General features: G+C 52.6%; 1 protein-coding gene across 1 annotated transcript in view; it reads right to left on the minus strand.

Annotated features, from left to right (window-relative positions):
• Positions 1-564: 564 nt before the first annotated feature.
• Positions 565-24,209, minus strand: part of LOC142469192 (nuclear receptor ROR-alpha A-like) — a 344,736-nt gene continuing 321,091 nt past the window's right edge. Inside the window, 3 exon segments of the mRNA XM_075576155.1 lie at positions 565-616; positions 2,141-2,570; positions 2,661-2,822. Of these exon segments, the coding sequence (XP_075432270.1) occupies positions 565-616; positions 2,141-2,570; positions 2,661-2,822 (644 nt within the window).

Here is a 24,209-nt window from a genome sequence, read left to right on the forward strand (position 1 = left end):
CTTAGTCGATCATCAACGTTAGAACAATGTTTCTTCATTTAGCAATATTTACTTTGATGTACAGTACAAAACGTCCTTGTTCCGTCACTAAGTAACTATAGGATTAACTGTGCGCTAATCTTTCAAACCGATCTCTATTGTATTGTTTTACTAAGTAACTGTTTGTAACTACCCCAATATAATGTCTAACTACCCCAATATAATGTCTAACTTAATGCTATATTCCTATTTTTTTTTTTTTTTAAACTTTCTTTTAATTGGATTTTGCATACATACATAGGAGAGAAACGAAAAAAATAATATCAACCTCCAATTTAGGTAAACAAAAAATCTATCTGGGACATACAACACACAACTGCCCACATGATGGGGAGACGACAAGACAACACGACAACAAAACCAGGACTATACAGGAAAGTGGGGGAAGGAAAGGTTGGGGGGAGAAGGGTCAGGTGATGATTATCAATCCGTTCCTCTTCAGTCTGCAACCACCGGTCAGATGCCACTGCTGCTGTACGGCTCACCAACATCCGCTGAGGCGATACTGCTTCTGATTTACTAACTCTACCCGAGGGATCCCTCCGTCTGGTCAGCCCATCCCGTCCTGCTCCAGGGCCTTCATCAGAGGAGAACTCACTTACTTCAATCACAGCCAAATTGTGGTACCATTCACCCCTTGAATATCTGTCTGGGCCAGCCAAGGCAGACAGACTTTTTGAAATTTATCGCTGGAGTCCTTAACTAGGCTCGTTAATTTTTCCATCCGACATATGAACCAAATTCTGTTCCTGATCTTTGCTATTGATGGAATTGCATTCTGATTCCACAGTGCTGCGGTCTCGCACCTCATAGCTGTTGCAAAATGTGCTATTAATTTGTTCCCCGTGCGCGATACCTCCTTTGTGGGTTTGCTTAACAGAAACAGCCACGGGTCGAGCTGAATTTGGAGGCCCAAAAAAATCCTCTGTAGCCAATCTCGAATCTGTATCCAAACAGGTACTATTTTCGGGCAAGAGCACAGCATGTGCACCAGGTCCCCCCGTTCCCCGCACTGCCTGGGGCCGAGCGGGGAAGAGCCCGAGACGAATTTAGCTAATCTAACTGGAGTGAGATACCATCGTAGCATTACCTAATATGAGTTCTCCTTTAATGTCGTGCAAATGGAGCTACTAGCTGCGGCCCTAAAGATCGCCGTCCAGTCCTCGTCCTCTAATGTGCACTGTAAATCTGATTCCCATTGGTCCATGAATCTGGGCTTGTCCGTACCGTCTTTGTCAGCACCGACCACGTCTCTGTACAAAGCAGAGATCAGTCCCCGCGTGTCTGTACCTCTCCCGCAGAGCCTTTCAAAATTTGTTAACGGTGGTCTCACCGGGTGTGTATTGTAAAATGCCCGGACCTGGATAATAAATTCTGTGTTGGGGATGTCCGTTTCTGACTTTAATAGCTCAAATGATTTAATTGTGTTACTACCCTCCAGGTCCTTCAACCTTCTAATCCCCAATTTGCGCCACAGTGGGAAACTCTTGCCTGCTAGTCCAGGAGCAAAATCCGGATTACCATATAAGGGAGCCATAAGTGTGTGTCTGGAGGTTAACAAACGATTACTTTTAGACGCCTCCCAGACCGAGAGCGAGTTGAGCACAGAGGTCAGTGGTTTGTTTATGTCCTTTACCCGTATCCTCGGGTACCAGATTAGGTCCCTAAGCTCTAGAGGGGCACACAGCTCCTTCTCCAGTGCCACCCACCTCCTGAGCTCGGGGTCCCCGTGCCATTGCGTGATTTGGCACAATTGCGCCGCTTTGTAGTAGGACATAATGCTCGGGACAGCTAGACCTCCCCCTCCTTGGACCTCTGCCTCATTTTGGCATTTATCCGTGGTTTTTTACCCTTCCATATAAATTTGGATATCGATTTTTGGAGCCTTGTGATATCTGCCCGCGCCACAGGTACCGGGAGAGTTTGAAACAGGTATAAAATCCGGGGGAGGATGTTCATCTTGACATTATAGATCCTACCCAGCCATGAGATACCATATGCTGCCCAGTCTTGCAATTCCTTTTTTAGAGTCTTCAATAGACTAGGGTAATTTGCTTGATATAGGGCGCCTATCTTTTTTGTGATATGCACCCCTAGGTACCTTATGGATGAGGATCGCCACTTAAACTCGAAGTTGAGTTCGATCAGCTTCTCCGTCTCCCAGGGGATGTTAAGGCTTAGTGCCTCTAATTTGGTTTGATTTATTTTAAACCCTGAGATCTGAGCAAAACGCTCTAAAAGCGCGAACAGGTTAGGTAACGAGATGAGCGGCTTGGTCAGGGTCAGAATAATATCGTCAGCGTACAGAGCCACTTTGTGTTCTTGTGAGTGGATTTGTACTCCAGCGATATCAGAATTGCTGCGAATTTGGTCTGCTAGTGGTTCGATGCAGAGGGCAAACAGCAAGGGTGGTAACGGGCATCCTTGTCTCGTACCACTTTTAATTGGAAACAGCTCTGAGGGGAACCCCTGGTGGACCACCTGCGCTGCTGGCGCATTGTAAAGCGCTTTTATTGCCCTCTGAAATTTGCCTCCAAACCCAAATGCCCCAAGTGTGAACTCCAAGTATGGCCAGTCAATCCTGTCGACGGCCTTCTCCGCATCTAAGCTTAAAACCATACCCCGGACCCCGTTGGCTTCCACAAAATCAATTATATCTACAATCCGTCTGGTATTGTCTGCCGCCTGTCTATTTGTAACAAAGCCAACTTGGTCCGGGTGGATAAGCCTCGGCAGGATGACGCTTAAACGGTTAGCCAGTAATTTAGAGTAGATTTTGACATCTGTGTTAATCAATGATATTGGCCAGAAGCTATGGCAATTTGTAGGGTCTTTAACCCCTTTATGAATCAAGGAAATCGACGCCTGGAGCATCTGTTCCGAAAAGGGCTCCCCCGCTAGCACTCTGTTGAATAACCGGAGCATATGTGGAGCAAGAACTCCTATAAATTTTTTATAATATAGGTTTGAGAACCCATCCGGGCCTGGGGCTTTAGAGGGCTTCAAACCCTTGCCCACTGCTGCTAATTCTTCCCTGGTGAAGTCGCCCTGAAGTGACTCTCGCTCCAAGCTGTCCAATTGTGGCAATGCTGCGTCTGCTAGGAATTTCCGCAGTTTACTGCTTGTCTTAGCATTATGAACCACCTTCTCCCCATTATATAGCTGTGCATAAAACTTTTTGAACTCTTCCACAATAACTTTGGGATTAGATGAGACCCGCCCCCCTGCCGTCTTGATAGAATGTATATTGAAATTTGGCTTTCTATTGTGGAGTCTGGTGGCTAGCATAGTGTCCGGCTTATTAGCCTTCTCAAAAAACTTCCTCTGTGTCCAACTCAGGTCCTTCTCAGCCTGGGATGTGAGGAGGAGGTTAAGCTCAATTCTCACATCCTTCAACTCCTGTAAAGTATCTGCTCTACCTTATCGGTTATGTAGTGTAGAGAGCTCGTGTAACCTCTGATATAGCTGGGTCAATTTGGCCTCCCTTTGTTTTTTTTCCCGGCTGCTATGCCTATAAGTGCTCCCCGCATCGTGGCTTTGTGTGCCTCCCATAACACTGTGTGGGATTCCACACTGCCGAGATTAGTCTGGAAATATTGTGATATTCCCTCTTTATCTTGCTTTGCGATATCAGGTATTTTAATCAACGATTCATTAAGTCTCCATTTTGCTCCTGAACTAACCGGTCCAATTTGTACGCATCTCAGCTCTATAGACGCGTGATCCGACCATGTAATGTCATGTATGTTGGTGTCGGAAATCTGTGGGACCATTCTACTAGAGACAAAGAAGTGGTCAATCCTGCTGTAGCTGTCATGGGGATGTGAATAAAATGTGTAACAACGTTCTCCCTGGTGTTGTTCTCTCCATATGTCTATTAGGCCCATCTGTCTCAGTCCTTTCAGCATAGGCTCGTTACACTCCCTCCTCTGATTCTGCTGGAGTGGTGAGCGATCTACCCTGGGCTCCATAACCTTATTGAAGTCCCCTGCCAATACTACGTGTCCTACCGCCCAGAGCTGGAGCGTCTGAAAAAATTCTTCAAAGAACCGAGATTCACCTGCGCCGGGCGCATACACGCACGCCAATGTCAATCTGCTTGGTTTCATGAGGCCCACCAGAATGATATACCTCCCTTTGGGATCTCGCTTCACTTTCTCAACTTGGAAGGGGGCTTTATTATGAAATAGTATGGCTACTCCTCTTTTCTTTTCCTCTGCAGAGGACAGACACACCTGCCTAAAATGCTTGTCTAAAAACTTTGGGCTGTTTTGGTTGCTAAAGTGAGTCTCCTGGAGTAAGACAACATCGGCCCGCCTCCGCCTAAATTCGGAGAAGGCAACCTTTCTCTTATTCGGGCTATTAAATCCCTTGACGTTCTGGGATAGAAATGTTACTGCCATGGACGTGTGTGGTTTGGGTGTATATGTATATAGCAGATCTTGTGCCTACCTAGATATAACGAAGACTGGTGGCCTGTACGCCGATGTTGGTGGCTGCTGCCAATCTTCTTTCTTTCGCCGAGGGGGTCTGGGATAGGGAAGGGGCAGAACATAAGGGAAAAACAGATAAAACATATATTAAAACATAAAACCTGGCGCATATGTGTGTAATGAAAAAGTCCCAAATGAATAAGTGATAAGGTGATAGTTCCAATTTTACAACCTTGAGTGGCTTTTGAGAAACGAACCCAGTTCACAGTTCATAGGGGCAACAAGCAGTTCTTCTCATGGGATGGACTTGATCCTGCATATGTGAAATATCAAGCAAAGAGAGCAAACATTGCGCAGTATGTTTGAACAAACACTGGTTATTTGAAAGCTGAGTTATCTAAAATGCCTACTTACTAGAAGTGGCTAGATCACATGCAGGGGAGAGAAACTGTTCTTTGTGCCTTCTTGATCCTGGAAGCCTCGGTTATATCACGAACCCCTCGTGGTATCCGGTGTCTCCGTGGATCCTGAAAAGCTGTCTCTTCAAATCTTGTCTTTGAGGAATCCTGCACCTTTTTCTTCGTTTAAGGAACAGAAAAAGGACAGAGGATTGCGCAGGAGGTAAATGCTAACTCTTATGTCCTAGCATCAAGTCATCATCATCCGCAATGGATAAAAAACATTCCAAAAGGACAGGCATTTAGACTTAAACGAAACTGCTCACAACCAGAAGTATACAATGAACAAATTAAGGATCTGGGAAATAAATTCAAAGATAGGAAATATAACAGGAGGCTTGTCAATAAGGCTATTGAACAAGCAAATAATATAGACAGAGCATCTCTGATTTACCCTGTTAAGAAAGTGGATGCAAATACAAACAAAATATTCCTTCCTTTCATCACGCAGTATAATGGTATGTCTAAAGACATTGTTAAGGTGTTAACCAAACATTGGGGCATCTTGCAGAGAAATCCCATCCTACAATCTATACTGCCTGATAAACCTCAAGTTGTATATAGAAAGGCCCAGAACCTAAAATCTATCTTGGCCCCTAGTTGTCCTAAGAAAAAACAAGGACAAGGAGATACCATGTGGCTTAAGGATCTTAAGGGATATTTTCCCTGTAAAAAATGTATTGGGTGCAGCTATGGAATTAAATGTAAGGAATTCAGATCTAATGTTACCGGCAAAAATGTTGAAATCCGCACATTCATTAACTGTAACTCTAACTTTTGTGTCTACCTCCTAGAATGTCCCTGCAAATTACAGTATGTGGGGAGAACAGGGAGACCATTAAAAAGAAGATTTGCCGAACATGTGTATAACATCAAGAAAGGGTTGAAGACACATAGTGTGTCCAACCATTTCAAAATACATCATAACATGTCCCCTGAAGGGCTCACATGTATCGGCATAGATTGCCCAAAGCTAGGTGTAAGAGGAGGAGATAGACTGCAGAGGGTGTCCCAACAGGAGACCTTCTGGATCTACACTCTGCAAACACTTCAACCTAAAGGGTTAAACATTGATTTCGACTTAGCTTCATTTTTATGAATTATTTTGGACTATATATCTCTTAAGTATTAGCTCCCTTCCAGTGTATTTCAAACATGTATTTTATGTGATTTATGATTATCATTAACAGTCATGGATCATTTTAGAAGTATTACTAAGTGCTTTTGTTAAAGATGCTTCCTAAATTACCCCGCTGGTATGAATCACCAGGACAATAGGAACATTTTATTGCTATTCATTAGCCTCAGGTGGTCCCTCTATGCAAGGGGTTAATCTGCGGCTATATAACTGACATGGGATTGATGAGGCTCCACAATCCCCTGACGAAGTGACGTTCCCCGTCACGAAACGCGTAGGGAGGAGCCTAAGAAGCAGTGTCCCAGACATCCCGGCTGCCAGTCATACTGAAGACGGTGACGTCACCCAAGAGCGCCGGATACACGCGAGGTACACGCGGTGCCTGAACGGACTCTCAGTGACTGAGGCGGCTGTGTTTGTATGTGCTGGGCCGAGCACTTCTGTATTGTATGCATACTCACCTTCCTTTGTGAGTATTTTTTATCTATGTTTTTAGGAAGGCGTCATTAAAAGTTTTTATTGTGCTGCGCAATCCTCTGTCCTTTTTCTGTTCCTTAAACGAAGAAAAAGGTGCAGGATTCCTCAGACAAGATTTGAAGAGACAGCTTTTCAGGATCCACGGAGACACCGGATACCACGAGGGGTTCGTGATATAACCGAGGCTTCCAGGATCAAGAAGGCACAAAGAACAGTTTCTCTCCCCTGCATGTGATCTAGCCACTTCTAGTAAGTAGGCATTTTCAGATAACTCAGCTTTCAAATAACCAGTGTTTGTTCAAACATACTGCGCAATGTTTGCTCTCTTTGCTTGATATTTCACATATGCAGGATCAAGTCCATCCCATGAGAAGAACTGCTTGTTGCCCCTATGAACTGTGAACTGGGTTCGTTTCTCAAAAGCCACTCAAGGTTGTAAAATTGGAACTATCACCTTATCACTTATTCATTTGGGACTTTTTCATTACACACATATGCGCCAGGTTTTATGTCTATTTTTGTGTTTATTGATTATGTTTTGAGATATATGAGATGTCTCAATAGGTTACCAGGCAGCTTAGTTATTTAGTATAATATTGTTAATAGTAGGTTTAGCGCTTGTCACAGTATTTTTGTATTTAATATATTAAAACATATATGAACACACAGAACCGTGTTGGTCCCTCCGGACCTCGGGTTCATCGCCCGGGAAGGACACCCTCCCTCTGGACCCCCCTCCCTCCAGGTCCAGCACCATGGCCCACACCTCCGGCCACGTGTTCCCGGGACTTTGACGGGAATGTAGGCTAGGCCCTCATCCCCGCCCATGTAGCGCATGCCTACAGGTAGGATTGGCAACATGCCCCCCCCCCCCCCGCCGGCAGCCGCAACTGTCAGCGCCAAACTCTAACTCTAACTTGAGTTTGGATTGACAATGTTTTAATTACATAAGTCTGCCGGCGGGTGATGGAGCTGTTAGTCTACACCACCATCTCCAACCCGTCGCGCATGCGCACCTATATTCCTCATTTTAACTAGTTACATGCTGAATATATATGTATATAGACAATAAAGCGTAATTATTATTCACAGACAAAGCTCAGTTTTAGCACATCCAGTGAGACTCATACACGGTACAGTGCCTAAATATATATGTATAAATATCTAATAAGTAAAATGGTCTTTTAGTTTGACATTTTTGGCCAAAATTGTTGTAAGCCCCTGAGCCAACTGCACGGCAGACCACATATCAGGGGTCCCTAACGCTAATATAAATTCTTAATAACCTGTGTAATAACAGGAAGAATGATTTATAGTAAATCTGTCAATATTAGTTGCAAAGTTCTAAGTCTGACTGAAGCTTTTATTAACCTGTACATTACCAGGAAAAGCACTCTGTATTAGAGATGTCACAACCATACTGCAAGCAGGCAAGTTCCCCTGAGTGGAAGATGCTATGGAGTGAGCCCATAACCATTTAAATGTGGGAGGGGGTGAGCTTAAATTAGGAAGGAGGTTGCCACCCTCCAATCAGCCATGACTAGCTGACCTATCTTCACTCCTCTCTGTCACTGTCCCTTCTCCCTGTGACCGTCCCTTCTCCGTCGCTGTCCCTTCTCCCTGACACTGTCCCTTCTCCCTGGGACTGTCCATTCTCCCTGTCACTGTCTTTTTTCCCTGTCACTGTCCCTTCTCCCTGTCACTGTCCCTTCTCTCTGCGACTGTACCTTCTCTCTGCGACTGTCCCTTCTTCCTGGGACTGTCCCTTCTCCCTGACATTGTCCCTTCTCCCTGGGACTGTCCATTCTCCCTGTCACTGTCTTTTTTCCCTGTCACTGTCCCTTCTGCCTGGGACTGTCACTTCTCCCTGTGACTGTCCCTTCTCCCTGACACTGTCCCTTCTCCCTGACACTGTCCCTTCTCCCTGACACTGTCCCTTCTCCCTGACACTGTCCCTTCTCCCTGACACTGTCCCATCTCCCTGTGACTGTCCCTTCTCCCTGACACTGTCCCTTCTCCCTGTCCCTTCTCCCTGTGACTGTCCCTTCTCCCTGTGACTGTCCCTTCTCCCTGTGACTGTCCCTTCTCCCTGACACTGTCCCTTCTCCCTGTCACTGTCCCTTCTCCCAGGGACGATCCCTTCTCCCTGACACTGTCCCTTCTCCCTGACACTGTCCCTTCTCCCTGACACTGTCCCTTCTCCCTGACACTGTCCCTTCTCCCTGACACTGTCCCTTCTCCCTGACACTGTCCCTTCTCCCTGACACTGTCCCTTCTCCCTGACACTGTCCCTTCTCCCTGTCACTGTCCCTTCTCCCTGGGACAGTCCCTTCTCCCTGGGACAGTCCCTTCTCCCTGGGACAGTCCCTTCTCCCTGGGACAGTCCCTTCTCCCTGACACTGTCCCTTCTCCCTGACACTGTCCCTTCTCCCTGACACTGTCCCTTCTCCCTGACACTGTCCATTCTCCCTGACACTGTCCATTCTCCCTGACACTGTCCATTCTCCCTGACCCTGTCCCTTCTCCCTGACACTGTCCCTTCTCCCTGACACTGTCCCTTCTCCCTGACACTGTCCCTTCTCCCTGACACTGTCCCTTCTCTTTGGGACTGTCCCTTCTCTTTGGGACTGTCCCTTCTCTTTGGGACTGTCCCTTCATATTGGTAATGTCCCTTCTCTTTGGTAATGTCCCTTCTCTTTGGTAATGTCCCTTCTCCCTGACACTGTCCCTTCTCCCTGACACTGTCCCTTCTCCCAGGGTCGATCCCTTCTCCCTGACACTGTCCCTTCTCCCTGACACTGTCCCTTCTCCCTGACACTGTCCCTTCTCCCTGACACTGTCCCTTCTCCCTGACACTGTCCCTTCTCCCTGACACTGTCCCTTCTCCCTGACACTGTCCCTTCTCCCTGACACTGTCCCTTCTCCCTGTCACTGTCCCTTCTCCCTGACACTGTCCCTTCTCTCTGTGACAGTCCCTTCTCCCTGACACTGTCCCTTCTCCCTGGGACAGTCCCTTCTCCCTGACACTGTCCCTTCTCCCTGACACTGTCCCTTCTCCCTGACACTGTCCCTTCTCCCTGACACTGTCCCTTCTCCCTGACACTGTCCCTTCTCCCTGACACTGTCCCTTCTCCCTGTGACAGTCCCTTCTCCCTGTCACGGTCCCTTCTCCCTGTCACTGTCCCTTCACCCTGATACTGTCCCTTCTCCCTGACACCGTCCCTTCTCCCTGTCACCGTCCCTTCTCCCTGACACCGTCCCTTCTCCCTGACACTGTCCCTTCTCCCTGACACTGTCCCTTCTCCCTGTGACAGTCCCTTCTCCCTGTCACGGTCCCTTCTCACTGTGACTGTCCCTTCTCCCTGTTACTGACCCTTCTCCCTGATACTGTCACTTCTCCCTGGGACAGTCCCTTCTCCCTGTCACTGTCCCTTCTCCCTGTGACAGTCCCTTCTCCCTGTGACAGTCCCTTCTCCCTGACACTGCCCCTTCTCCCTGACACTGTCCCTTCTCCCCGACACTGTCCCTTCTCCCTGACACTGTCCCTTCTCCCCGACACTGTCCCTTCTCCCTGTCACTGTCCCTTCTCCCTGTCACTGTCCCTTCACCCTGATACTGTCCCTTCTCCCTGACACCGTCCCTTCTCCCTGTCACCGTCCCTTCTCCCTGACACTGTCCCTTCTCCCTGACACTGTCCCTTCTCCCTGTGACAGTCCCTTCTCCCTGTCACTGTCCCTTCTCCCTGTCACTGTCCCTTCACCCTGATACTGTCCCTTCTCCCTGACACCGTCCCTTCTCCCTGACACTGTCCCTTCTCCCTGACACTGTCCCTTCTCCCTGACACTGTCCCTTCTCCCTGACACTGTCCCTTCTCACTGTGACTGTCCCTTCTCCCTGTGACTGACCCTTCTCCCTGATACTGTCCCTTCTCCCTGTCACTGTCCCTTCTCCCTGTGACAGTCCCTTCTCCCTGTGACAGTCCCTTCTCCCTGACACTGCCCCTTCTCCCTGACACTGTCCCTTCTCCCTGACACTGTCCCTTCTCCCTGACACTGTCCCTTCTCCCTGACACTGTCCCTTCTCCCTGACACTGTCCCTTCTCCCCGACACTGTCCCTTCTCCCTGACACTGTCCCTTCTCTTTGGGACTGTCCCTTCTCTTTGGGACTGTCCCTTCTCTTTGGGACTGTCCCTTCTCTTTGGTAATGTCCCTTCTCCCTGACACAGTCCCTTCTCCCTGACACTGTCCCTTCTCCCTGACACTGTCCCTTCTCCCTGTGACAGTCCCTTCTCCCTGTCACGGTCCCTTCTCCCTGTGACTGTCCCTTCTCCCTGTGACTGACCCTTCTCCCTGACACTGTCCCTTCTCCCTGACACTGTCCCTTCTCCCTGTGACAGTCCCTTCTCCCCGACACTGTCCCTTCTCCCTGACACTGTCCCTTCTCCCTGTGACTGACCCTTCTCCCTGACACTGTCCCTTCTCCCTGTGACAGTCCCTTCTCCCTGTCACGGTCCCTTCTCCCTGTCATTGTCCCTTCACCCTGATACTGTCCCTTCTCCCTGACACTGTCCCTTCTCCCTGACACCGTCCCTTCTCCCTGACACCGTCCCTTCTCCCTGTCACCGTCCCTTCTCCCTGACACTGTCCCTTCTCCCTGACACTGTCCCTTCTCCCTGACACTGTCCCTTCTCCCTGACACTGTCCCTTCTCCCTGACACTGTCCCTTCTCCCTGACACTGTCCCTTCTCCCTGTGACAGTCCCTTCTCCCTGTCACGGTCCCTTCTCACTGTGACTGTCCCTTCTCCCTGTGACTGACCCTTCTCCCTGATACTGTCCCTTCTCTCTGTGACAGTCCATTCTCCCTGACACTGTCCCTTCTCCCTGTCACTTCTCCCTGGGACAGTCCCTTCTCCCTGTCACTGTCCCTTCTCCCTGTGACAGTCCCTTCTCCCTGACACTGCCCCTTCTCCCTGACACTGTCCCTTCTCCCTGACACTGTCCCTTCTCCCTGACACTGTCCCTTCTCCCTGACACTGTCCCTTCTCCCTGACACTGTCCCTTCTCCCTGACACTGTCCCTTCTCCCTGACACTGTCCCTTCTCCCTGACACGGTCCCTTCTCCCTGACACTGCCCCTTCTCCCTGACACTGTCCCTTCTCCCTGACACTGTCCCTTCTCCCTGACACTGTCCCTTCTCCCTGACACTGTCCCTTCTCCCTGACACTGTCCCTTCTCCCTGACACTGTCCCTTCTCCCTGACACTGTCCCTTCTCTTTGGGAATGTCCATTCTCTTTGGGAATGTCCCTTCTCTTTGGTAATGTCCCTTCTCTTTAGGAATGTCCCTTCTCCCTGACACTGTCCCTTCTCACGTACATGACACTGTCCCTTCTCCCTGACACTGTCCCTTCTCCCTGACACTGTCCCTTCTCCCTGACACTGTCCCTTCTCCCTGACACTGTCCCTTCTCTTTGGGACTGTCCCTTCTCTTTGGGACTGTCCCTTCTCTTTGGTAATGTCCCTTCTCTTTAGGAATGTCCCTTCTCCCTGACACTGTCCCTTCTCCCTGACACTGTCCCTTCTCCCTGACACTGTCCCTTCTCTTTGGGACTGTCCCTTCTCTTTGGGACTGTCCCTTCTCTTTGGGACTGTCCCTTCTCTTTGGGACTGTCCCTTCTCTTTGGCAATGTCCCTTCTCCCTGACACTGTCCCTTCTCCCTGTCCCTTCTCCCTGGGACTGTCCCTTCTCCCTGTGACTGTCCCTTCTCCCTGTGACAGTCCCTTCTCCCTGACACTGTCCCTTCTCTTTGGGACTGTCCCTTCTCTTTGGGACTGTCCCTTCTCTTTGGTAATGTCCCTTCTCCCTGTCACTGTCCCTTCTCCCTGACACTGTCCCTTCTCCCTGACACTGTCCCTTCTCCCTGACACTGTCCCTTCTCCCTGACACTGTCCCTTCTCTTTGGGACTGTCCCTTCTCTTTGGGACTGTCCCTTCTCTTTGGGACTGTCCCTTCTCTTTGGTAATGTCCCTTCTCTTTAGGAATGTCCCTTCTCCCTGACACTGTCCCTTCTCCCTGACACTGTCCCTTCTCCCTGTCACTGTCCCTTCTCCCTGTCACTGTCCCTTCTCCCTGCCACTGTCCCTTCTCCCTGTCACTGTCCCTTCTCCCTGTCACTGTCCCTTCTCTCTGTCACTGTCCCTTCTCCCTGTCACTGTCCCTTCTCCTTGTGACAGTCCCTTCTCCCTGGGACAGTCCCTTCTCCCTGGGACAGTCCCTTCTCCCTGGGACTGTCCCTTCTCCCTGACACTGTCCCTTCTCCCTGACACTGTCCCTTCTCCCTGACACTGTCCCTTCTCCCTGACACTGTCCCTTCTCCCTGACACTGTCCCTTCTCCCTGACACTGTCCCTTCTCCCTGACACTGTCCCTTCTCCCTGACACTGTCCCTTCACCCTGATACTGTCCCTTCTCCCTGACACTGTCCCTTCTCCCTGACACCGTCCCTTCTCCCTGACACCGTCCCTTCTCCCTGTCACCGTCCCTTCTCCCTGACACTGTCCCTTCTCCCTGACACTGTCCCTTCTCCCTGACACTGTCCCTTCTCCCTGACACTGTCCCTTCTCCCTGACACTGTCCCTTCTCCCTGACACTGTCCCTTCTCCCTGTGACAGTCCCTTCTCCCTGTCACGGTCCCTTCTCACTGTGACTGTCCCTTCTCCCTGTGACTGACCCTTCTCCCTGATACTGTCCCTTCTCTCTGTGACAGTCCATTCTCCCTGACACTGTCCCTTCTCCCTGTCACTTCTCCCTGGGACAGTCCCTTCTCCCTGTCACTGTCCCTTCTCCCTGTGACAGTCCCTTCTCCCTGACACTGCCCCTTCTCCCTGACACTGTCCCTTCTCCCTGACACTGTCCCTTCTCCCTGACACTGTCCCTTCTCCCTGACACTGTCCCTTCTCCCTGACACTGTCCCTTCTCCCTGACACTGTCCCTTCTCCCTGACACTGTCCCTTCTCCCTGACACGGTCCCTTCTCCCTGACACTGCCCCTTCTCCCTGACACTGTCCCTTCTCCCTGACACTGTCCCTTCTCCCTGACACTGTCCCTTCTCCCTGACACTGTCCCTTCTCCCTGACACTGTCCCTTCTCCCTGACACTGTCCCTTCTCCCTGACACTGTCCCTTCTCCCTGGGAATGTCCATTCTCTTTGGGAATGTCCATTCTCTTTGGGAATGTCCCTTCTCTTTGGTAATGTCCCTTCTCTTTAGGAATGTCCCTTCTCCCTGACACTGTCCCTTCTCACGTACATGACACTGTCCCTTCTCCCTGACACTGTCCCTTCTCCCTGACACTGTCCCTTCTCCCTGACACTGTCCCTTCTCCCTGACACTGTCCCTTCTCTTTGGGACTGTCCCTTCTCTTTGGGACTGTCCCTTCTCTTTGGTAATGTCCCTTCTCTTTAGGAATGTCCCTTCTCCCTGACACTGTCCCTTCTCCCTGACACTGTCCCTTCTCCCTGACACTGTCCCTTCTCTTTGGGACTGTCCCTTCTCTTTGGGACTGTCCCTTCTCTTTGGGACTGTCCCTTCTCTTTGGGACTGTCCCTTCTCTTTGGCAATGTCCCTTCTCCCTGACACTGTCCCTTCTCCCTGTCCCTTCTCCCTGGGACTGTCCCTTCTCCCTGTGACTGTCCCTTCTCCCTGTGACAGTCCCTTCTCCCTGACACTGTCCCTTCTCTTTGGGACTGTCCCTTCTCTTTGGGACTGTCCCTTCTCTTTGGTAATGTCCCTTCTCCCTGTCACTGTCCCTTCTCCCTGACACTGTCCCTTCTCCCTGACACTGTCCCTTCTCCCTGACACTGTCCCTTCTCTTTGGGACTGTCCCTTCTCTTTGGGACTGTCCCTTCTCTTTGGGACTGTCCCTTCTCTTTGGTAATGTCCCTTCTCTTTAGGAATGTCCCTTCTCCCTGACACTGTCCCTTCTCCCTGACACTGTCCCTTCTCCCTGTCACTGTCCCTTCTCCCTGTCACTGTCCCTTCTCCCTGCCACTGTCCCTTCTCCCTGTCACTGTCCCTTCTCCCTGTCACTGTCCCTTCTCCCTGTCACTGTCCCTTCTCCTTGTGACAGTCCCTTCTCCCTGGGACAGTCCCTTCTCCCTGGGACAGTCCCTTCTCCCTGGGACTGTCCCTTCTCCCTGACACTGTCCCTTCTCCCTGACACTGTCCCTTCTCCCTGACACTGTCCCTTCTCCCTGACACTGTCCCTTCTCCCTGACACTGTCCCTTCTCCCTGACACTGTCCCTTCTCCCTGACACTGTCCCTTCTCCCTGACACTGTCCCTTCTCCCTGACACTGTCCCTTCTCCCTGACACTGTCCCTTCTCCCTGACACTGTCCCTTCTCCCTGTCACTGTCCCTTCTCCCTGTCACTGTCCCTTCTCCCTGTCACTGTCCCTTCTCCCTGACACTGTCCCTTCTCCCTGACACTGTCCCTTCTCCCTGACACTGTCCCTTCTCCCTGACACTGTCCCTTCTCCCTGTCACTGTCCCTTCTCCCTGACACTGTCCCTTCTCCCTGACACTGTCCCTTCTCCCTGACACTGTCCCTTCTCCCTGACACTGTCCCTTCTCCCTGACACTGTCCCTTCTCCCTGACACTGTCCCTTCTCTTTGGGACTGTCCCTTCTCTTTGGGACTGTCCCTTCTCTTTGGGACTGTCCCTTCTCTTTGGCAATGTCCCTTCTCCCTGACACTGTCCCTTCTCCCTGTCCCTTCTCCCTGGGACTGTCCCTTCTCCCTGTGACTGTCCCTTCTCCCTGTGACTGTCCCTTCTCCCTGACACTGTCCCTTCTCTTTGGGACTGTCCCTTCTCTTTGGGACTGTCCCTTCTCTTTGGTAATGTCCCTTCTCCCTGTCACTGTCCCTTCTCCCTGACACTGTCCCTTCTCCCTGACACTGTCCCTTCTCCCTGACACTGTCCCTTCTCCCTGACACTGTCCCTTCTCCCTGACACTGTCCCTTCTCTTTGGGACTGTCCCTTCTCTTTGGGACTGTCCCTTCTCTTTGGGACTGTCCCTTCTCTTTGGGACTGTCCCTTCTCTTTGGTAATGTCCCTTCTCTTTAGGAATGTCCCTTCTCCCTGACACTGTCCCTTCTCCCTGACACTGTCCCTTCTCCCTGTCACTGTCCCTTCTCCCTGTCACTGTCCCTTCTCCCTGTCACTGTCCCTTCTCCCTGTCACTGTCCCTTCTCCCTGTCACTGTCCCTTCTCCCTGTCACTGTCCCTTCTCCCTGTCACTGTCCCTTCTCCTTGTGACAGTCCCTTCTCCCTGGGACAGTCCCTTCTCCCTGGGACAGTCCCTTCTCCCTGGGACTGTCCCTTCTCCCTGACACTGTCCCTTCTCCCTGACACTGTCCCTTCTCCCTGACACTGTCCCTTCTCCCTGACACTGTCCCTTCTCCCTGACACTGTCCCTTCTCCCTGACACTGTCCCTTCTCCCTGACACTGTCCCTTCTCCCTGACACTGTCCCTTCTCCCTGACACTGTCCCTTCTCCCTGACACTGTCCCTTCTCCCTGACACTGTCCCTTCTCCCTGACACTGTCCCTTCTCCCTGACACTGTCCCTTCTCCCTGACACTGTCCCTTCTCCCTGTCACTGTCCCTTCTCCCTGTCACTGTCCCTTCTCCCTGTCACTGTCCCTTCTCCCTGACACTGTCCCTTCTCCCTGACACTGTCCCTTCTCCCTGACACTGTCCCTTCTCCCTGTCACTGTCCCTTCTCCCTGTCCCTTCTCCCTGACACTGTCCCTTCTCCCTGACACTGTCCCTTCTCCCTGACACTGTCCCTTCTCCCTGACACTGTCCCTTCTCCCTGACACTGTCCCTTCTCCCTGACACTGTCCCTTCTCCCTGACACTGTCCCTTCTCCCTGACACTGTCCCTTCTCCCTGACACTGTCCCTTCTCCCTGACACTGTCCCTTCTCCCTGACACTGTCCCTTCTCCCTGACACTGTCCCTTCTCCCTGACACTGTCCCATCTCCCTGACACTGTCCCTTCTCCCTGACACTGTCCCTTCTCTTTGGGAATGTCCCTTCTCTTTGGTAATGTCCCTTCTCTTTGGTAATGTCCCTTCTCTTTAGGAATGTCCCTTCTCCCTGACACTGTCCCTTCTCTTTGGGACTGTCCCTTCTCTTTGGGACTGTCCCTTCTCTTTGGGACTGTCCCTTCTCTTTGGTAATGTCCCTTCTCTTTGGTAATGTCCCTTCTCCCTGTTACTGTCCCTTCTCCCTGTCACTGTCCCTTCTCCCTGACACTGTCCCTTCTCACTGACACTGTCCCTTCTCCCTGACACTGTCCCTTCTCCCTGACACTGTCCCTTCTCCCTGACACTGTCCCTTCTCCCTGACACTGTCCCTTCTCGCTGACACTGTCCCTTCTCTTTGGGACTGTCCCTTCTCTTTGGGACTGTCCCTTCTCCCTGACACTGTCCCTTCTCCCTGTCCCTTCTCCCTGTGACTGTCCCTTCTCCCTGACACTGTCCCTTCTCCCTGTCACTGTCCCTTCTCCCTGTCACTGTCCCTTCTCCCTGTCACTGTCCCTTCTCCCAGGGACGATCCCTTCTCCTTGTGACAGTCCCTTCTCCCTGACACTGTCCCTTCTCCCTGACACCGTCCCTTCTCCCTGACACTGTCCCTTCTCCCAGGGACGATCCCTTCTCCTTGTGACAGTCCCTTCTCCCTGACACCGTCCCTTCTCCCTGACACCGTCCCTTCTCCCTGACACCGTCCCTTCTCCCTGACACCGTCCCTTCTCCCTGACACTGTCCCTTCTCCCTGACACCGTCCCTTCTCCCTGACACCGTCCCTTCTCCCTGACACTGTCCCTTCTCCCTGTCACTGTCCCTTCTCCCTGTCACGGTCCCTTCTCCCTGTGACTGTCCCTTCTCCCTGTGACTGACCCTTCTCCCTGACACTGTCCCTTCTCTCTGACACTGTCCCTTCTCTCTGACACCGTCCCTTCTCCCTGTGACAGTCCCTTCTCCCTGACACTGTCCCTTCTCCCTGACACTGTCCCTTCTCCCTGACACTGTCCCTTCTCCCTGACACTGTCCCTTCTCCCTGACACTGTCCCTTCTCCCTGACACTGTCCCTTCTCCCTGACACTGTCCCTTCTCCCTGACACTGTCCCATCTCCCTGACACTGTCCCTTCTCCCTGACACTGTCCCTTCTCCCTGACACTGTCCCTTCTCCCTGGGACTGTCCATTCTCCCTGGGACTGTCCATTCTCCCTGTCACTGTCCCTTCTCCCTGTCACTGTCCCTTCTCCCTGTCACTGTCCCTTCTCTCTGCGACTGTCCCTTCTCTCTGCGACTGTCCCTTCTACCTGTGATGGTCCCTTCTCTCTGTGACTGTCCCTTCTCTCTGTGACTTTCCCATCTCCCTGTGACTGTCCCTTCTCCCTGACACTGTCCCTTCTCTCTGTGACTGTCCCTTCTCTCTGTGACTGTCCCTTCTCCCTGATACTGTCCCTTCTCACTGACACTGTCCCTTCTCCCCGTCACTGTCCCTTCTCCCCGTCACTGTCCCTTCTCCCCGTCACTGTCCCTTCTCCCTGGGACGGTCCCTTCTCACTGACACTGTCCCTTATCCCTGACACTGTCCCTTCTCCCTGACACCGTCCCTTCTCTCTGTGACTGTCTCTTCTCTCTGTGACAGTCCCTTCTCCCTGACTCTGTCCCTTCTCCCTGACACTGTCCCTTCTCCCTGACACTGTCCCTTCTCCCTGACACTGTCCCTTCTCCCTGACACTGTCCCTTCTCCCTGACACTGTCCCTTCTCCCTGTCCCTTCTCCCTGTGACTGTCCCTTCTCCCTGTGACTGTCCCTTCTCCCTGACACTGTCCCTTCTCCCTGACACTGTCCCTTCTCCCTGACACTGTCCCTTCTCCCTGACACTGTCCCTTCTCCCTGACACTGTCCCATCTCCCTGTGACTGTCCCTTCTCCCTGACACTGTCCCTTCTCCCTGTCCCTTCTCCCTGTGACTGTCCCTTCTCCCTGTGACTGTCCCTTCTCCCTGTGACTGTCCCTTCTCCCTGTGACTGTCCCTTCTCCCTGTGACAGTCCCTTCTCCCTGACACTGTCCCTTCTCCCTGTCACTGTCCCTTCTCCCAGGGACGATCCCTTCTCCCTGACACTGTCCCTTCTTCCTGACACTGTCCCTTCTCCCTGACACTGTCCCTTCTCCCTGACACTGTCCCTTCTCCCTGACACTGTCCCTTCTCCCTGACACTGTCCCTTCTCCCTGTCACTGTCCCTTCTCCCTGGGACAGTCCCTTCTCCCTGGGACAGTCCCTTCTCCCTGGGACAGTCCCTTCTCCCTGTCACTGTCCCTTCTCCCTGACACTGTCCCTTCTCCCTGACACTGTCCCTTCTCCCTGACACTGTCCCTTCTCCCTGACACTGTCCCTTCTCCCTGACACTGTCCCTTCTCCCTGACACTGTCCCTTCTCCCTGACACTGTCCCTTCTCCCTGACACTGTCCCTTCTCTTTGGGACTGTCCCTTCTCTTTGGGACTGTCCCTTCTCTTTGGGACTGTCCCTTCATATTGGTAATGTCCCTTCTCTTTGGTAATGTCCCTTCTCTTTGGTAATGTCCCTTCTCCCTGACACTGTCCCTTCTCCCTGTCCCTTCTCCCTGTGACTGTCCCTTCTCCCTGTGACTGTCCCTTCTCCCAGGGACGATCCCTTCTCCCTGACACTGTCCCTTCTCCCTGACACTGTCCCTTCTCCCTGACACTGTCCCTTCTCCCTGACACTGTCCCTTCTCCCTGACACTGTCCCTTCTCCCTGACACTGTCCCTTCTCCCTGACACTGTCCCTTCTCCCTGACACTGTCCCTTCTCCCTGACACTGTCCCTTCTCCCTGACACTGTCCCTTCTCCCTGACACTGTCCCTTCTCCCTGTCACTGTCCCTTCTCCCTGACACTGTCCCTTCTCTCTGTGACAGTCCCTTCTCCCTGACACTGTCCCTTCTCCCTGGGACAGTCCCTTCTCCCTGACACTGTCCCTTCTCCCTGACACTGTCCCTTCTCCCTGACACTGTCCCTTCTCCCTGACACTGTCCCTTCTCCCTGACACTGTCCCTTCTCCCTGACACTGTCCCTTCTCCCTGTGACAGTCCCTTCTCCCTGTCACGGTCCCTTCTCCCTGTGACTGTCCCTTCTCCCTGTGACTGACCCTTCTCCCTGACACTGTCCCTTCTCTCTGACACCGTCCCTTCTCCCTGTGACAGTCCCTTCTCCCTGTCACGGTCCCTTCTCCCTGTCACTGTCCCTTCACCCTGACACCGTCCCTTCTCCCTGACACTGTCCCTTCTCCCTGACACTGTCCCTTCTCCCTGTGACAGTCCCTTCTCCCTGTCACGGTCCCTTCTCACTGTGACTGTCCCTTCTCCCTGTGACTGACCCTTCTCCCTGATACTGTCACTTCTCCCTGGGACAGTCCCTTCTCCCTGTCACTGTCCCTTCTCCCTGTGACAGTCCCTTCTCCCTGTGACAGTCCCTTCTCCCTGACACTGCCCCTTCTCCCTGACACTGTCCCTTCTCCCTGACACTGTCCCTTCTCCCCGACACTGTCCCTTCTCCCTGACACCGTCCCTTCTCCCTGACACTGTCCCTTCTCCCTGACACTGTCCCTTCTCCCTGTCACGGTCCCTTCTCACTGTGACTGTCCCTTCTCCCTGTGACTGACCCTTCTCCCTGATACTGTCACTTCTCCCTGGGACAGTCCCTTCTCCCTGTCACTGTCCCTTCTCCCTGTGACAGTCCCTTCTCCCTGTGACAGTCCCTTCTCCCTGACACTGTCCCTTCTCCCTGACACTGTCCCTTCTCCCCGACACTGTCCCTTCTCCCTGACACTGTCCCTTCTCCCTGACACTGTCCCTTCTCCCTGACACTGTCCCTTCTCTTTGGGACTGTCCCTTCTCTTTGGGACTGTCCCTTCTCTTTGGTAATGTCCCTTCTCCCTGACACTGTCCCTTCTCCCTGACACTGTCCCTTCTCCCTGACACTGTCCCTTCTCCCTGACACTGTCCCTTCTCCCTGACACTGTCCCTTCTCCCTGACACTGTCCCTTCTCCCTGTCCCTTCTCCCTGTGACAGTCCCTTCTCCCTGTCACGGTCCCTTCTCCCTGTGACTGTCCCTTCTCCCTGACACTGTCCCTTCTCCCTGACACTGTCCCTTCTCTCTGACACCGTCCCTTCTCCCTGTGACAGTCCCTTCTCCCTGTCACGGTCCCTTCTCCCTGTCATTGTCCCTTCACCCTGATACTGTCCCTTCTCCCTGACACTGTCCCTTCTCCCTGACACCGTCCCTTCTCCCTGACACCGTCCCTTCTCCCTGTCACCGTCCCTTCTCCCTGACACTGTCCCTTCTCCCTGACACTGTCCCTTCTCCCTGACACTGTCCCTTCTCCCTGTGACAGTCCCTTCTCCCTGTCACGGTCCCTTCTCACTGTGACTGTCCCTTCTCCCTGTGACTGACCCTTCTCCCTGATACTGTCCCTTCTCTCTGTGACAGTCCATTCTCCCTGACACTGTCCCTTCTCCCTGTCACTTCTCCCTGGGACAGTCCCTTCTCCCTGTCACTGTCCCTTCTCCCTGTGACAGTCCCTTCTCCCTGACACTGCCCCTTCTCCCTGACACTGTCCCTTCTCCCTGACACTGTCCCTTCTCCCTGACACTGTCCCTTCTCCCTGACACTGTCCCTTCTCCCTGACACTGTCCCTTCTCCCTGACACTGTCCCTTCTCCCTGACACTGTCCCTTCTCCCTGACACTGTCCCTTCTCCCTGACACTGTCCCTTCTCTTTGGGAATGTCCCTTCTCTTTGGTAATGTCCCTTCTCTTTAGGAATGTCCCTTCTCCCTGACACTGTCCCTTCTCACGTACATGACACTGTCCCTTCTCCCTGACACTGTCCCTTCTCCCTGACACTGTCCCTTCTCCCTGACACTGTCCCTTCTCCCTGACACTGTCCCTTCTCCCTGACACTGTCCCTTCTCTTTGGGACTGTCCCTTCTCTTTGGTAATGTCCCTTCTCTTTAGGAATGTCCCTTCTCCCTGACACTGTCCCTTCTCCCTGACACTGTCCCTTCTCCCTGACACAGTCCCTTCTCTTTGGGACTGTCCCTTCTCTTTGGGACTGTCCCTTCTCTTTGGGACTGTCCCTTCTCTTTGGGACTGTCCCTTCTCTTTGGCAATGTCCCTTCTCCCTGACACTGTCCCTTCTCCCTGTCCCTTCTCCCTGGGACTGTCCCTTCTCCCTGTGACTGTCCCTTCTCCCTGTGACAGTCCCTTCTCCCTGACACTGTCCCTTCTCTTTGGGACTGTCCCTTCTCTTTGGGACTGTCCCTTCTCTTTGGTAATGTCCCTTCTCTTTAGGAATGTCCCTTCTCCCTGTCACTGTCCCTTCTCCCTGACACTGTCCCTTCTCCCTGACACTGTCCCTTCTCCCTGACACTGTCCCTTCTCCCTGACACTGTCCCTTCTCTTTGGGACTGTCCCTTCTCTTTGGGACTGTCCCTTCTCTTTGCGACTGTCCCTTCTCTTTGGGACTGTCCCTTCTCTTTGGTAATGTCCCTTCTCTTTAGGAATGTCCCTTCTCCCTGACACTGTCCCTTCTCCCTGACACTGTCCCTTCTCCCTGACACTGTCCCTTCTCCCTGTCACTGTCCCTTCTCCCTGTCACTGTCCCTTCTCCCTGTCACTGTCCCTTCTCCCTGTCACTGTCCCTTCTCTCTGTCACTGTCCCTTCTCCCTGTCACTGTCCCTTCTCCCTGTCACTGTCCCTTCTCCCTGTGACAGTCCCTTCTCCCTGGGACAGTCCCTTCTCCCTGGGACTGTCCCTTCTCCCTGACACTGTCCCTTCTCCCTGACACTGTCCCTTCTCCCTGACACTGTCCCTTCTCCCTGACACTGTCCCTTCTCCCTGACACTGTCCCTTCTCCTTGACACTGTCCCTTCTCCCTGACACTGTCCCTTCTCCCTGACACTGTCCCTTCTCCCTGACACTGTCCCTTCTCCCTGTCACTGTCCCTTCTCCCTGTCACTGTCCCTTCTCCCTGTCACTGTCCCTTCTCCCTGTCACTGTTCCTTCTCCCTGACACTGTCCCTTCTCCCTGACACTGTCCCTTCTCCCTGACACTGTCCCTTCTCCCTGACACTGTCCCTTCTCCCTGTCACTGTCCCTTCTCCCTGTCACTGTCCCTTCTCCCTGACACTGTCCCTTCTCCCTGACACTGTCCCTTCTCCCTGACACTGTCCCTTCTCCCTGACACTGTCCCTTCTCCCTGACACTGTCCCTTCTCCCTGACACTGTCCCTTCTCCCTGACACTGTCCCTTCTCCCTGACACTGTCCCTTCTCCCTGACACTGTCCCTTCTCCCTGACACTGTCCCTTCTCCCTGACACTGTCCCTTCTCCCTGACACTGTCCCTTCTCCCTGACACTGTCCCTTCTCCCTGACACTGTCCCTTCTCCCTGACACTGTCCCTTCTCCCTGACACTGTCCCTTCTCCCTGACACTGTCCCTTCTCCCTGACACTGTCCCTTCTCACTGGGACTGTCCCTTCTCCCTGACACTGTCCCTTCTCCCTGACACTGTCCCTTCTCCCTGACACTGTCCCTTCTCCCTGACACTGTCCCTTCTCCCTGACACTGTCCCTTCTCCCTGACACTGTCCCTTCTCCCTGACACTGTCCCTTCTCCCTGACACTGTCCCTTCTCCCTGACACTGTCCCTTCTCTTTGGGAATGTCCATTCTCTTTGGGAATGTCCCTTCTCTTTGGTAATGTCCCTTCTCTTTGGTAATGTCCCTTCTCTTTAGGAATGTCCCTTCTCCCTGACACTGTCCCTACTCTTTGGGACTGTCCCTTCTCTTTGGGACTGTCCCTTCTCTTTGGTAATGTCCCTTCTCTTTGGTAATGTCCCTTCTCCCTGTCACTGTCCCTTCTCCCTGTCACTGTCCCTTCTCCCTGACACTGTCCCTTCTCCCTGACACTGTCCCTTCTCCCTGACACTGTCCCTTCTCCCTGACACTGTCCCTTCTCCCTGACACTGTCCCTTCTCCCTGACACTGTCCCTTCTCTTTGGGACTGTCCCTTCTCTTTGGGACTGTCCCTTCTCCCTGTCCCTTCTCCCTGTGACTGTCCCTTCTCCCTGACACTGTCCCTTCTCCCTGTCACTATCCCTTCTCCCTGTCACTGTCCCTTCTCCCTGTCACTGTCCCTTCTCCCAGGGACGATCCCTTCTCCTTGTGACAGTCCCTTCTCCCTGACACTGTCCCTTCTCCCTGACACCGTCCCTTCTCCCTGACACCGTCCCTTCTCCCTGACACTGTCCCTTCTCCCTGACACTGTCCCTTCTCCCTGACACTGTCCCTTCTCCCTGACACTGTCCCTTCTCCCTGACACTGTCCCTTCTCCCTGACACTGTCCCTTCTCCCTGTCACTGTCCCTTCTCCCTGACACTGTCCCTTCTCCCTGACACTGTCCCTTCTCCCTGACACTGTCCCTTCTCCCTGACACTGTCCCTTCTCCCTGACACTGTCCCTTCTCCCTGACACTGTCCCTTCTCCCTGACACTGTCCCTTCTCCCTGTCAC

The sequence above is a fragment of the Ascaphus truei genome, chromosome 18 (assembly GCF_040206685.1).
Source record: "Ascaphus truei isolate aAscTru1 chromosome 18, aAscTru1.hap1, whole genome shotgun sequence".
NCBI lineage: Eukaryota > Metazoa > Chordata > Amphibia > Anura > Ascaphidae > Ascaphus > Ascaphus truei.